Source organism: Taudactylus pleione, unplaced genomic scaffold, assembly GCF_031769625.1.
Source record: "Taudactylus pleione unplaced genomic scaffold, aTauple2 ptg000520l, whole genome shotgun sequence".
Classification (NCBI taxonomy): Eukaryota; Metazoa; Chordata; class Amphibia; order Anura; family Myobatrachidae; genus Taudactylus; species Taudactylus pleione.
The window spans coordinates 7,515,640-7,528,834 of NW_028284922.1; the positions used below are offsets into that span (position 1 = coordinate 7,515,640).

A 13,195-nucleotide genomic window follows, 5' to 3' on the forward strand; every position below is an offset into this window, starting at 1 on the left:
CGACTCCGGCCGGGCACCAACTAAAACTGAGGTGCCTGTGGCTCGGGGGCGGGGTATAGAGGAGGACGGACCCAAGTGCATCCTGGGAGCAGTGAAAGCTTTAACTGCGTGGTGCCCGTGGATCCAGATCCAGCTATACCCCATGGTCAACCCTGTGGACCCCCTAAGGACCCTGAAGTAGAAAACTGAGGTGCCTGTGGCTCGGGGGCGAGGTATAGAGGAGGACGGACCCAAGTGCATCCTGGGAGCAGCAAAGCTTTAACTGCGTGGTGCCCGTGGATCCAGCTATACCCCAAGGTCAACCCTGTGGACCCCCTATGGACCCTGAAGTAGAAATATATTTACACAAGAACAATGGAAACGGCACATTTATTCCAATTCTGTATGAAATGCACAGAACACAAACAGGCACATATGGGCCTTATTTAGAGTTAGAAGTAAATCCAACAGGAAGGTAAAATTTTGCACCTTGGCAAAACCATTTTGCTCTGCACAGGAACAAATTTAAAATGTGCAGACAGAGTTCTAGATGGTCATTTCTCGGCTCAACTAAGTTATAGTGTAAAAATAAAGCTACCCAGTACTTGTATACTGCCAATATTATCCATGTATGCTAACAAAATTCCATCTGCATTCTAACATTGTCTGGTATGCAGTCACAACGACTGCCTTCAGCATATTGACAAAAGGTAGACATTGATGATGTCGAAATGGTTAAAAGGCCGACATTGTCATGTTTAGGGAGAGAATGAGAAGTAAGACCATGTTAACATTACAACTGTGGAACATATATACCAAACCCGGTTTGTCCAGGCACAAAGTTATACCCCCTTAAGCTGAATTTGCTCCGAATACTAAACAAGATGCTTTGTACATAGTACATTACCTTCCCCATTATCTTGCTCATTAGAAGTACTTGTGGTTGTCTGTGTGACCGTGCCATCCTCCTTTGGATTCAGACTGTTGTTTAATTGTATCTTTACTTTCTCTATCGCCCTTTGGCACACTTTATCCGTAATATCCTACAAAATATAAGACGGTCAAAAATAAATCAAACATACCCTGGCCCTGAGATGTGTAAATATGAAGAGAACAAATAGCACTGGGAGTTACCTATTGTAGAAGACATTTATGCTGGTCTTCTAACAAAACCACCTACAACGTTAGAGTAATAGAGTGAAGCATACAATGTTGTAGAAAAAAAAAAAAAAAAAAAGAGGATTGCCTGGGATATAATACATATTAGATATTACCCTCTGTGCCACCTTTATAGACTAATTGTGTAAGGCTGGGTACACACGTAAAGATTTTAAGTCCAACCATTCAACTAGTTGATTGGTTGGAATGAAAATCTGGTAACGTATGGGAGTAAATGATGATCAGCAATTTGCTCCTAAATGCCAGAAAACAGATGAAATTGGTCGTCAGACAAGATTGTTAAATGTTTGATCTAAACAATTTGTTCAAACAACAGTTTTTGTCCATTTTCCGGCCTTTGGGAGCAAATTGCTGATTGTCATTTGCTTTCATACCTTACCAGATTTTCATTCCAACCAATCACATAGTTGGCTGGTTGGACAGAAAATCTTTACGTGTGTATGCAGCTTAAGGATTAAGTAACCACAATGTGGCTACTGATGTGATTGGCACCTGCATCTATTAGTTGCTGCATCTTTCAGATCAAATTCACTGGGACCTGCTGACCTTGATGAAGTACAGATGTGTTCTCCTACAACTAGCCTCAATATGTTGTGTGGCACAAGACGCCTGGCACAACTGAGAGGACACTTGGTGTGAAAACAGGATTTTTGTACTCATCAGTAAAATCCCATTCTCCTTCCTCCGCTGGGGGGGGACACTGGAACACCACTGGGGGTCTATCCCAGATAAGAGTGGGGCAACCCAAAAAGTGTTTGCTTGCTCTAAGTGAAGGAAAAAAAAAGCTGTGGCCACTGCATCATACTGTAGCACTTTGTATACAGGTTCACACAGTCGCACACAGTGTCACATATCAAATGAATCAGTACAGTCTCGTGAAGCTGCTTCCCATATCCATTTGCGATAAAGATGTATATTTGGGCAAAAGACAAAAAAAAAGACGATTGGCGTAAGCCAAGTCAGACGGGACTTGGCGCGCCACGAAGGGGGTGTTTTGGTGCGACTGCAGCAATAGTTTGTGAGGACACATCTGTATGCTGCTGGCAAATAAGTATGCTCCGTTGTTTGAGAAACTGTTGCCATGATAATAGAGCTTAATAATTTTGCTGTTCATGCTAATTGGGATGTGAAAGACCCCACACACTGTAGCAAGACTCCTTATTGCAATCAAACTGAAACAACTGGACCAATGGGTGAAACGCACAGGGACCTGCAGCAGGCTGTGCGTGTCCATCAGTCATAACAATCTTACCTCTAGAGCGACATCCAGAATGGGTAGCAGATCCTTTGAATTATCTTTTGACAACTCAAGAGAACTCAAGAATTTGGCATATAAACGTACATCTGGAGACGTAGGGTCTTTTATTATTTCATTACACATTTTTAAAGCCAAGCTGTCATGCACTGTGGAAACCTGAAAGAGATCAGGAAGTATTAAGACACGTAACCCGGCAAAGGTTGTACCTATATACATCCTAGGAGGGTTATTTCCCTTATAAATAAGACCAGTTGCCTTCTACATAGCACTGTACTGTTTATATATCGGTCCGCATAATTAAAACAAGTATACAATTACCTGATAGTCCTGAGATGATTTATTTTGTGACTTTAATCCACTTGGTCTTGTAAGATCGACCAGTAACTCCGCAACATTGGCGACATCAATGTTTGCCAGCGGAGAGGAGGCTGGTGCGTTGAATAGCGTTTGAAGGGTGGGAAAGAAAGCTTCTTCAAAGCATTCCTGGTTTGTACTATGGGAGAAGGGAAACGTGGTCATCGGAGCTGCCAGTAGGGACTAATTTCCAGTCCTCATTTTTAGGAAATTACACGTTGTGAACATTTTCTGTCCTGAACACGTGTGAAAGTGTAAAGTCTGCATAGACCTAAAACAGCTTTTCACTTTGCATGCATAAGAAATATCCTCTTCATTCAAGTCCCGCTTTCTTTCCACCCTCAAAAGACACCATTCTCTCTCCTATCCCTCCAAGTTTGCTGCCGGGATGACATCTTCTACTCCTCCCCTCCTCCTTTGCAGTACCTTTAGATTTAGAATAAGACCCTCTATCATGGTTTCTTCATAAATATTTAAAATGATATACTATATAACATTGTAGCCCTATATGAAAACACACAGAAAGAAAAAAAAAAAATACATGACAAGACTAATAACCCTATACACTATTACATACTCATATGCAGGGTGTAGTATTGATAAAGTGTGAATGGCAAGCTTACCGGCTAGAATAGGCAAATATCGGGAAGAAAACCCCCAGACAGTGCCTCAGTTTTGTATCCTCCTCAGTCACCGGATTGTACCAAAGTAGAACCAAACGAGAAAGGAGCTTGGCACTTATCAGCCTTCCAGAGAACATCAGCTTCGCTAGCCCTTCAGCCGTCTCTGTCCTTATTTCTGGAATCTTTATTAAAGCCCGACAAAAAACAGACAAATGCATAAAAAAATATTAGTACAAGATGAGAAGTACAGATATAGGATCTTTTATCTGGGAAATCATTATCCAGAAACAACAATCATATAGTAAATAAGGAATATATAGCTGTTACTTAGTGGTAATGTCATACTTATAAACAATTACCACCAAGTACCTCCTCGGCAGGCAGTCGGGAAGCCGACGGACGCAATCCCGACTGCCTATTCCCGGCAAGTGTCTAATGACAGGCGTCGAAATCCCGAGAGCCTGTCATTAGACCTATGCAGGGAGCCAGACACCCGGCTTACCAATCAAAGGCAAGCTGGGCGCGGACAGCCCGCTGGGGAGGGTTAGGCACCCCCCACGGGAAGTTAGGGTTAGGCTAGGGGAAGGGGGGGTTAGGCACCCCTGGGGGAGGTTAGGGTTAGGCACTCCCTAACCATGCGGCCGGCAGTAAATCATACTGATTCCGCCTCCTCCTATAGCACTGAAGACTGTTGATGGGACATGTGTGGGGATTTCTTACAACGTAATTTAGTCTTTTTTAAGCATATTGTTCTGAATTACATGAATTCCCCTTATCCACAACACATTGAGGTAAATTTACTAAAGTGAGAGTTTGTAGAAGTGGAGATGTTGCCCATAGCAACATCTCCACTTCTACAAACTCTCACTTTAGTAAACATACCACCTTAAGTCCACGATTAGCTACCACCCCAATTCGCTTCCAACAAATCCAGTTATTTCTGTTACATCGAGTTTATTTAACCCCTGATCGCCTGTTCCAAGTTTGGGGGACATTCAGATTCCAATTGCCTTAAATGCAATGCCCTAGAATTATGTAATTCCGGGAAAAAATACTCAGAGTAATCTCCTCTACAGGAGTCCCATGGGCTGTTCTTACTCCTATTGTTTGCACACTTGGAATTATAGAGGAACACTTGCTTGATAGACACACTCATCAGTATGTACTGAATGTCTGTATGCTGGCCAAAGTTTGTATTGCCCGCTCTTGGATGGCTTCTACGGGGCCGGAGTATCATGATTGGTTATCCCTAGTCTCCACCACACTTGCGCATGAGAAATATACTTATTTGGCTAGGAATGCTGAATCTAAATTTAGCTGCATATGGGCCAAATGGCTTGACTCTGCCTATACTCAGATATCACATGAGCTGCAATCTGTCAATAATTCTACATCTAGCTCTACTATGTAGTGGCCCTTGGGGGGGAAATAACGATACACAACCACTTGTTAGTGTGTGCATTTCTTTATTTGCAACCTGTTTTTCTTTGCATATTTATAAGTAAGTGTTTAAAATGTATATGTATGACTATTGTTATAAATAATGGTTATATGCTAGCCGGTTTGTCCATTGTAATATGACATCAACTGATATGTAATCCGTATATCTTTTTATTTCTTTCCTATGGTTTGTTTAGTTTTTTTTTTTTCTAATTTTTACTGTTTGATCTGTTTTTGTTTTTCTATGAAAATCAATACTTAATTAAAAAAATAAATAAAATATATATACACATATACACACAGATACATACACACACCACCTTAACGACTCAAGCTACATCTGAATATTAATTGTGAGTGGATCAGATTAACACTGCAGCTTCAGATGCTGCATAGTAGCATGTGCCATGTGACCTGCATGTGCAATTTCCAGGGGTGACCTGCTGTATAATCTAGTCTTCTTACCAGCAATGTGAACACAGTGCCCCACCACTGACACTAAACCCAGTCATTGCTACAGTAGGCAGGAATTATTTTCCAAAAGCGGACTACGGCAATTGATTTCTCCTCTTGTTATGTGTAGTAAGAAATATTTCCACACTTGCAGTATGCTACACACTAGGGACAGATGGAGCCGTCTGATCACTACCCACCTCACTGTCCAGGAAGTCTGAGAACAACTTCAAGATGGAATTCATGGCTGACATTTCTGCTTTTACTTCTTCATCCTCATCAGCAGTCTTATTGGCTGGCGAGTCTGGCTGCTCTGTCTCAGAGGTGTTCTCGGATGGGTCATGTGTGTTCTCACCAGGCTTGTTGGGAGGATCTTCGTGGCCATCTTTGTTGGGCTTTAAGATTTCAAGCCCAAACATTAGGAGGAGATCAAACACTGCATTCAGGGCACTGGCTCTCACCTTCACCTCATCAAGATGTGCAATCTGTGAAAACATCACAGAACACAGGATAGTGTGGTTGTAATATAAAGTGGAAAGCTAAGTTAGACACGCTTACTAAAAGATGTAAAGACCTTAAATAGAAAAGGCAATTGTTACAGAAGACCCAACACATTTATCTGATAGTTTAAATCACTTGTCAGTAGCCTGTTCTTAATGCCGGTGCTCTAAACATGTATCATACTCAGGGGGAGATGCACTAAGCCTTGGAGAGAGACCGTCCCTTTACAGTGTTTGAAAAATGAGTTAGGAGCAGATTGGTTGATACTTTCTCTCTACAAAGCTTAGTACATCTACCCCCATGTCTTGCGGATGATGTCATATACAGAGTGAACGTGCAGCACAATACAGTGCAAGGAAAACACATTGCATAGTGCTGCACTGGCTCTGTCTGCTCACGTGTGTGCAAGTACAAGATAGCAACGTCTCTGAGACAGGTGCTTCACCTCAAGCCAATAATACAGACTGCTGGGAAGTGAGTGGGCTTACTCCACCAGACACCTACTATACACACACACACACACACACACACACACACACACACACACACACACTTGCTCAATAATTAAAAGCATTTGTAATAAAAATACAAAACCTCCAAGCTATGAGTGATCTTCCCATTCTCCTATATTTGGGGCAAAACAAGCAGCTATAAAACCTCATCATATACAGCTGGCAATGTCACATGCTACACACGATGGAATACAGCAGCTACAGATGCATTTCTTACTTGTAAAAGCAGAGTTAGGTGTCGTTTTGCGAAGTCCTTGTTCTGTAGCGCACAGCAGCCAATGCACAGCACTGCCATGTTTCTTACAGAAGGATGAACATTCGTTATACCTGGAAGGACCTATGACAAAACAGAAAAACAATGTACAAATAACAGACCACATTTTTTGGACAGGAAAAAGCCCTACACAGCTGAACATTTCTGTCTAGCTATGAAAGGTAAAGTAGCCTTAATAAATAGATCAGTGGGCTGCATATTAGGCACAGCATTAGGTTATCTTACTGTGACAACTATTGGCAAAGTTATTATCCTTTATTTATAATGGCGCCACAAAGGTTCCTCAGCACCTTACACAGTACATAAATGAGCACACAAGAAAAACAGTTAATAGTAATACAAAACAATGCAGGATATGGACATAGCTTAGCTGCATAACACAAGCAGCAGGGCCTCAGCAACCAAATGTTGGCTGCCAATTGGGGAGTTAGGAGTACTGTAAATTATACTATAAGTAGGGATAGGAGAAGCACGTGAGGGACGAGGGCCCTGCTCGTGAGAGCTTACATTCTTTTTTTTTAAATTGAGTAAATTTTTTATTTTAGTTTTAAAACATACCATACAAGCATAAATTACATACATATTAACATGTACATAACATGCATACATATCAAATAACATCAGTAGTAACAGGCATATACAAATAGTTAGAGTAGATATCTCATCCCACTGACTTGAGTGATTAAAAAAAAAAGAACAGAATATATATATGCATATAAACAGATATAATTTTCTAAAACATACATACTAACTAATAACAGTTTACAACTGTGATGTACTTAGCACACTTAAAAAACAGTGTTAATGTTGTTATTATTGATACTGATATTGCCGCATAATAGAAAACTTCCCAATAGAACATTAGAGCCAATTATGAGTCACTGGGTGTCTCATAGAAACTAGATTGAAGCCATCTATTCCATATCTTCTCAAACTTAGACTCAGACTTTCGTGAGATATAAATATATTTCTTATGCATCACCGTAGAAATAACAAGTGATTTCCATGTCGCATATTCAGGTCCCATAGAAGACAACAATGATCTAGCTATGACAACTTTTGCCAATGTACACAGATTAATAACGTATTGGGTAGTATGTTTATCCCAAATTTCACAAGGTATTATTCCTAGAACACATGCGCTAGGTGTTACTATAGAGATAGGGACACCAGTAGTGGCCATAGTTTGTAGAATTCTGTTCCAGAATGTACTTATGACGGAACACTCCCAAATCAAATGCCAGAAAGTACCACTGAGTAAAGCACACTTAGGACAGATATCGTTTATCCTTCCAGCAAACTTCATAAGCCTAACGGGTGTGAGATAAGTCCTATGCAGAATGAATAGCTGTATCTGTTGAAATCTAATTGATGCAGTAGAGCTTCTCGGAGACCCCATGGCAAGGCTCCAGGACTCATCACTCATAGGACCCACATCAGACATCCAACGTTCCCGAAGACCAGGAAGGTCCGAACAATGATGAGCGGACATAAGATAAGAGTATATACTAGATATAATTTTACGGGACCCCGTAGACAACAATAACTTTTTAATAGGAGAGTAATATATTTGGCGAAGAGTCCGAGAATTGGGCAGATAGTGCATGTCGCAATTGAAGATATCGGTAAAAATAGGAGCTAGGTAAACAAAATTCATCCCTTAACTGAGTAAAGGATTTACGAATACCATTATCATACAATTGTCCCAAAGAGAACAACCCTTTAGAACCCCATACTCTCTCTGTTTGTAAATAAGACAACTCATCTAATGTTTTGGAGTTCCACAGTGAAGTGTCTGGGTCTACACCTTCATACTTGACCATTTTTGAAATTAGCCTCCAGATGTAAATAGCTTGATAAAACACAGGAGGATCATTTTTACAGTATCCCTCTGCAAGTAATGCCTGTAAAGGGGTTCCAGCGAAGCCTGGGAGACCATTACAGATATCAAGTCACCCACCGGGCCACCCTGCAACCATATTCTCAAATGTGCCAATTGAGATGCAAGATAATATAATCTAAAATGAGGGAGAGCGAGTCCACCCAAAAGCCGGGATCTAGTTAAGAGTATTCAATTGAATCCTGGGACGCTTGTTCAGCCAGACCAGAGAGGAGATCAAACTGTTTAGTTTCCTAAATATGGATAGTGGTATATAAATAGGAGATTGTTGCAATACATATAGGAATTTAGGCTGCACGATCATTTTTACCAAATTAATTCCACCAGTCAGTGTCAAAGGAAGTTTAACCCAGGTGCGAGATTTCATTCGGAGATATTCATGGTTGGATATTCAGAGAGATATAATCCTGCGGAGAATTAGTAACCCAAATTCCCAAATATTTAAAGCGGTCTACCCACTGAAGGGGAAGAGGTATACTGGGAGATGCGGGAGGGGCCCCCTTAAGTGGAAGTATGTGGGATTTCCCCAATTAATCTTTAGTCCAGAGTATATACCGAAGGCTGTAATAACCTGGAGCACCGCCGGCATGGAGAGAGCATAGTCAGCCAAAAACAATAAAAGGTCATCTGCGTATAAGGCCACAGTGTAATTTCCATTATCTACCCGAAGACCCACTATATCAGGATGGGATCGCAGTACACATGCCAGCGGTTCCATTGCCAAAGCAAATAGGGCTGGAGACAAGGGGCAACCTTGTCTCGTTCCCCTAGATAAATGGAAGGAGGGTGAAACATAACCATTTATTGAGATCCGTGCACTAGGGACCATATATAGCAACTGGACCCATTTAATGAAGCGTGGACCTATCCCGAATGCTCGCATAACTTCCCATAAGAACTGCCATTCTATGGAATCGAAGGCTTTAGCCGCATCTAATGACACTACAACTGAAGATGATTCATCACCATGGGAGATCTGTAGATGTGTAAATAACCTCCTCAGATTCTCAGAAGTTGATTTCCCGGGTATAAATCCTGTCTGGTCTGGATGAACTATAGTAGCAATAACTCTATTAAGTCGCATAGACAGGAGTTTGGTTAGAATTTTAGCGTCAGTGGATATCAGGGATATCGGTCTATATGACTCTGGAAATAGGGGATCTTTTCCAGGCTTCGGAAGTACCACTATCACCGCCTCAGACATGGAGGCAGGGAAGATCCCTTCCTCAAACAAAGCATTAAATATGTCCAATAATATGGGAGCAAAAAATAACACATGTTTTCTATAAACTTCAAGGGGAATACCATCAATTCTGGGAGCTTTGCCACTCAGAAATGATTTAATAGCTGTGTTAATCTCTTCAATAGTGATAGGGACCTCCAATATGTCGCTGGCCTCAGTAGTAAGGATAGGAAGCTTGGCATTATTTACATAATTCCGCATTTCTGCCTGACTACATTTTAAATCAGATGAGTAGACATTCTTAAAAAATTTCAGGAACACATCCGCTATTTCAGGGATTGTATCAACTACCAAGCCATCAGCTGATCTCAACTTAGCAATAGTGTTACTAGGTCTGTCTGAGTTAACCAAGTACGCTAGATAGCTTCCTGACCTGTCACTTTGAAAATATCTGGAATGCGAAGTAAATAATAATCGACAGCTAGTTCGGTCCTGTAAATGAGTAGTCCATTCTTTTTGAGCATGTAACCATGATACCCTGGAGGATTCTAGCTTATCCACCAGATATGACAACTCTAAAGCTCGGCATCTGGCTTCCAATTCAAGTTCCCTTTTCCTATAGAATAGTTTCAGCTCTGCCACCCTCTTTATCAGTGATCCTTGCATAAAGGCCTTGAATGCATTCCATATCATATCAATAGGAGCAGAACCCATGTTATTAGCAAAGTAGCCCTGCCATGCCGCCTCCAGTTCAGACCCCGCCCCCATTTGCAATAACCAGGAGGGATGTAGCTTCCAAAAATGCTGACCCTTATCTATTTTAATATCTAACTGCAAGAATAGCGGGGAATGGTCAGATATGCCCCTAGCCTTGTACTCTGTACCAGAGATGCAGGGCAATAGGTTTCTGGAGACCAGGGCCAAGTCTATTCTGGAAAAAGAATGATGGGAATGGGAAAAACAAGAATATTGGTGTGTATTTGGATGTTTTTCCCGCCAGGGGTCAATCCAGCCAATATCCGTCACAAAATTCGCCAGCCCTCTACCTGATGGGACGTGACAGACAGAGGATTCACGTCACCTATCCATAGCAGGATTTAGTACATTGTTGAAGTCCCCAAGACACATAATTGGGGTATCAGGAGAGGAAGCTACAAATTCAGCTGCACGCTTCAAAACCTCATACGAGAAGGGTCGAGGAATATATACTGCGAAAATAAATATATTAAATGAATAAATGCTGCAATCTAAGAAAACATATCGCCCTCCAAGGTCAATTTTAACGGTATTGCAGACAAATGGGACTTTTTTACTTATAAGAACAGACACTCCCCTAGAAGAGGAGGTAAATGGGGAATGAAACGCCCAACCCACCCACGGTCTCTTAAGTGATAAAAGTTTCCCACCCACCAGGTGCGTTTCTGTAAGACAGGTAATCTCTGATCCATAGTGTCGCAGCTGTCTAAGTACTAAGGAACGTTTTATCCTATCATTAATGCCCCTCACATTCCAAGTCAATATTTTAGTCATATATAGGGAAGTAAAAAGTTTCAGGATATCCCCCAGCAATCTACTAGAAACATTATGCAGACTGACAGAACAGATATATATAGTCAATACGGCAATACAGTACATCACTTTACCAAACAAAAATATCAAATAAAAATAAAAAAAGAGGAAATAATTCTCTCAGATCCCAAGAACCAAGGCATACTTGGATCCCTAAACATTAAACTCTCCCTCCCTACAAACTAATAGTAACACAATCCACCCAGCCACACAATTACTCTGATAGCCAAAAACAAGCTGAGAGTATTAGGAGCAATGAATTCTAATGACCACCAAAGAACATGATGGGCTCCCCAGTATAGAAATAATATTGAAGCAACAGTACCATATTCACTTATACTTATATGAACTGACATATTGTAGAGTGATTTTATAGCAAAAGTATTATATAGTGAATACTATCCTCCGTAAACTATTATTTATATCCAGTACCTACTTAGTGTATATATTGCAATCGATGAAGTAACATATTATATATCTAAGAACATCGATTCCAACAGCAATATAGATATATATTCACAAAATTATATATTATTCATAATCACTCTGGTTCCAATTGCCGAAGACCAGGTGATCTACGATCCAGCCAAGCCGCCGCCTCTTTTGGGGAAGCAAAGAACTTGGTCTCCCCATCTGCCACCACCCGTAGCTTAGAGGGGAAAAGCATTGCATAAGATAGATTAAGGTCACGGAGGCGACGTTTAATAGGGAGAAATCTTGCTCTGTCCTTCTGTACCTCCACCGCAAACTCTGGAAAAATAGAAGTTTTAACTCCATTTCGTTCCAATGGACCTTTAATACATGCTAACTTGAGAATAGTGTCACGATCTTGGTAATGTAGGAGTCTAGCAATAAATGTGCGTGGAGGAGCACCGGGAGGCAAAGGTCTAGGAGGGACACGGTGTGCCCGCTCCACTGCAAATTGGGCTGAAAAAGAATCTCTGCCATAGAAATTGATGAGCCACTGTTCAAGGAAAGCTTCAGAGGCGGGACCCTCCTCTTTCTCAGGAAGCCCCACAATTCTCACATTATTACGACGGAGTCTGCCTTCGATATCAGATATTTTGTTCCGCAGAGTAGCCATTTGCGTAGTCAGAGAAGCAACCTGTGATTGTAATGGGGTGTGCGAATCTTCTAGATTAGAAATACGGGTTTCTGCCTCCCCGACCCGTTCTCGCACCCGTTGTACATCATGTCGTAGTAGAGACAGATCAGACTGAACACTTTCGATTTTGTCAGCTAGTCTAGCTTCGCAGGAGGTGACTGCCTCCAGCACCTGTTGTAGGGTCACCTTCGAAGATGTAGTGGAACCCACTCCAGTGTTAGGTGCGACAGTTGGTTGTCCGGATGTCCCTAGGGGGGCAACGCTTGGAGGCACAGGTGGCGTTGATGAGCGGACAAAGCGCTCAAGTTTAGCCGCCGCACCATGTCCGGACTTTCCCATTATATCGCCAGACAATAATGTAATAGCAGGTCCCTCAGTAGCAGTCCACTGCACAATAAACAATATCTTGAAAGAAAGGTATTTGTAATAGGAATGCTATAAAGACTAGGCTGAAAGAGATCCAAGAGAGCTCAGTCACAGAATTATCCAGCTAGGTTTAATTAGTATAGTATATTAGGTGATGATACGGACTCACAAAGTTGCAGGGAGTATAGATCACGCAGGGCACCACACTCCGAATGCCTCCTCTGATATAATCAGGAGCAGATAACAGCCACCTGTCGGGGTCCAGCAATGGCGCCCAGCACAAGCTCCGGCGGCGTCACGTGGCTGGGAGGCCCAGTCAAGCATCAGGCCAGCACGAGGCACAGGGGACAGAGAGCCGCATTCACCGGAGTCTTCTCGACTGCCCGACCACAACGAGAAGGGTCAGTCCGGATGTGGAGGTTACTCCCGGCCAGCACAGCCGCGTCTCAGCGGAGGCACCAAACAACAGCCGAGGCTCTACAGTCCAGCAAAGGCGGCG

General features: G+C 42.0%; 1 protein-coding gene across 1 annotated transcript in view; it reads right to left on the reverse strand.

Annotated features, from left to right (window-relative positions):
• The window catches only part of NCAPG (non-SMC condensin I complex subunit G), an 88,165-nt gene that overhangs the window by 13,107 nt on the left and 61,863 nt on the right, over positions 1-13,195 (reverse strand). Inside the window, exons 13-18 of the mRNA XM_088450598.1 lie at positions 6,517-6,636; positions 5,487-5,771; positions 3,394-3,575; positions 2,735-2,909; positions 2,411-2,572; positions 887-1,022 (exon numbers count right to left, since the gene is read on the reverse strand). Coding sequence (XP_088306724.1) covers positions 887-1,022; positions 2,411-2,572; positions 2,735-2,909; positions 3,394-3,575; positions 5,487-5,771; positions 6,517-6,636 — 1,060 coding nt within the window. The remainder of the gene's footprint in view (positions 1-886; positions 1,023-2,410; positions 2,573-2,734; positions 2,910-3,393; positions 3,576-5,486; positions 5,772-6,516; positions 6,637-13,195) is intronic.